We start from the raw sequence: 1854 nt of genomic DNA, 5'->3' as shown, positions 1-1854 counted from the left end.
AGTCACTCTACTCAGTTTAGGGCAAAGCTCATTGATCAGGACATAGTAATGTTGAGCTACACATTTAACACCTGAACACATCTGATTGTGTTATTAATGATTTTTATCTACATCATTTATTCTTTATTCAGACTGGAGAGCTGCAGTTTGTCAGAGATCAGCTGTGTTTCACTGGTCTCAGCTCTGAAGTCCAACCCCTCCCATCTGAGAGCGCTGGAGCTGAGTCACAACAAGCTTCAGGATTCAGGAGTGAAGCAGCTGTGTGATTTTCTGGAGAGTCCACACTGTAAACTGGAGACTCTGAGGTCAGACACCATTTTTTACTCCTGTGCTGAGATTATTATGTTTTGAAAGTTGTGTTGACACTAAACTGCAGACATCAGGCTGATATTATACTGATCCACAATGAAGTCTATTGTCTTGTTCAGTGGTTTAATCCATTGACTGTGGCAGAGCAATGTGGAGCTAAAACCTTAAAGATAAACTCTGCAGGATCTTCCTTAAAAACAGTGTATAGACTCATACAGAAATAATCCCTCTCAATCATCACTTATGAGCCACTCTCAGTGTGTGGTGGTGTATTTATCTGCAGAGACTCTGCCCTCTACCTGTGTTTTCTTACTCTCTTCTTATTTTCTGTGTTTGGGAAGTTTCCGGGCGTGTACCCCCACAGCGCTCAGGTGAGCTCAGGGCTTTATAAAAAGGTGGGGACCAGATGCCAGACTGTAAGCAGCAGGAATCAAAGAGATACAACACTGAAAGAAATGCAAATTTAGCAAGAAGAAATGCCAAACAAGAATGAATCTGGGGTTGGCTTTTACCTTCACCTGAGCTGTTGAACACAATTACAAACGGTAACCAACAGTCCTGCATAACATAACTTTAATTTCAGCAGAAAAATGACTGGATTATTCACTCCTAACCTGTAAACCAGGGGTGTCAAACGTACTGCCCGTGGGCCGGAACCGACACACCAGAGGAGCTCACCTGGTTCTCCGGCTGGCTGAATGAAAGAGACAATCATACCTTAATTATTCTTGTTTTCTAATGTCAACAGCTGTTTATATCCCATCATAATATTCTTACAGGGTTTTATTTGATACTGTGAAAGAGATAGTATCTCTGGGATGCTGGCGCGATAGATGCTTCAAGGACAGGAACTCCGATCAGAGAATAGGGCAGGGAGAGTTCAATCCAAAAACTTTAATGATCACATTGGGCAATTACAGGTCATGGATGAGCACAAGGTATTGTGGATACAGGTGAGGATGTGTGTGGTACGAAAGGAAACAGAAGAAATAAAATATAGTATTAATCTTCAATGACATATTATTTTATATAAATCAAAAACATATTATTATTCATCTTAAATAATTAACCAAAAATGGACTGCTCAGTTTACATCTAAACACCCTGGTTTACACACTAAATTAACTGGACATACATTGCACCTCCATTACTGGTCATAATGAATGAAATCTGTGGTCAACTGTGCCCTCTATTGGCAAAATGGCTTCACTGCAGTACTAGAAAAGGCCACATGGCGAAATACCGCGAAAATAATGAGGACATATGCTTATGTACACAATTATCAAAGAATCAACAAGTTACCAAACCCCATAGGCACATTCATCATATATGACACTCATATCGAAATATAAAGGCAAACAGGCTATATTAGCAAGAAATATGTCACCCTATCCACATGCTCTGATCCATGTACCAAGAAAATGATGCATTAAACCCAGAAACAACAGAAATCACTCAAAGAACAATTACAGGGCTGGTAATATATCAGGTAGTATTTATACCAACAATATTGGGTGGTCTACCATTAGCAAAAGAGTTTGAGAC

The 1854-nt window shown here is 39.8% G+C and overlaps 1 protein-coding gene and 2 long non-coding RNA genes across 4 annotated transcripts in view; 1 reads left to right on the top strand and 2 right to left on the bottom strand.

Annotated features, from left to right (window-relative positions):
* LOC126403753 (uncharacterized) overlaps window positions 1-131 on the bottom strand; it is an 11382-nt gene extending 11251 nt beyond the window's left edge. Inside the window, exon 1 of the long non-coding RNA XR_007571361.1 lies at window positions 72-131. This is a non-coding gene — a long non-coding RNA (uncharacterized LOC126403753). The remainder of the gene's footprint in view (window positions 1-71) is intronic.
* Window positions 1-750, bottom strand: part of LOC126403751 (uncharacterized) — a 16118-nt gene extending 15368 nt beyond the window's left edge. Inside the window, exon 1 of the long non-coding RNA XR_007571358.1 lies at window positions 609-750. This is a non-coding gene — a long non-coding RNA (uncharacterized LOC126403751). The remainder of the gene's footprint in view (window positions 1-608) is intronic.
* LOC126403748 (ribonuclease inhibitor-like) overlaps window positions 1-1108 on the top strand; it is an 11331-nt gene extending 10223 nt beyond the window's left edge. Inside the window, exons 2-3 of one of the 2 annotated variants that reach the window (XM_050066501.1) lie at window positions 132-305; window positions 935-1108. In XM_050066501.1, coding sequence (XP_049922458.1) covers window positions 132-305; window positions 935-1007 — 247 coding nt within the window. In that variant the 3' untranslated portion in view covers window positions 1008-1108. Of the gene's footprint in view, window positions 1-131; window positions 306-650; window positions 787-934 lie in introns of those variants that run through there. The other variant, XM_050066502.1, reaches the window with a different exon arrangement.
* The last annotated feature ends 746 nt before the right edge of the window (window positions 1109-1854 follow it).

The sequence above is a fragment of the Epinephelus moara genome, chromosome 17, assembly GCF_006386435.1.
Source record: "Epinephelus moara isolate mb chromosome 17, YSFRI_EMoa_1.0, whole genome shotgun sequence".
Lineage (NCBI taxonomy): Eukaryota > Metazoa > Chordata > Actinopteri > Perciformes > Serranidae > Epinephelus > Epinephelus moara.
The sequence above is the reverse complement of the archived record's forward strand: the minus strand, read 5'-3'. Positions and strand labels throughout refer to the sequence as shown.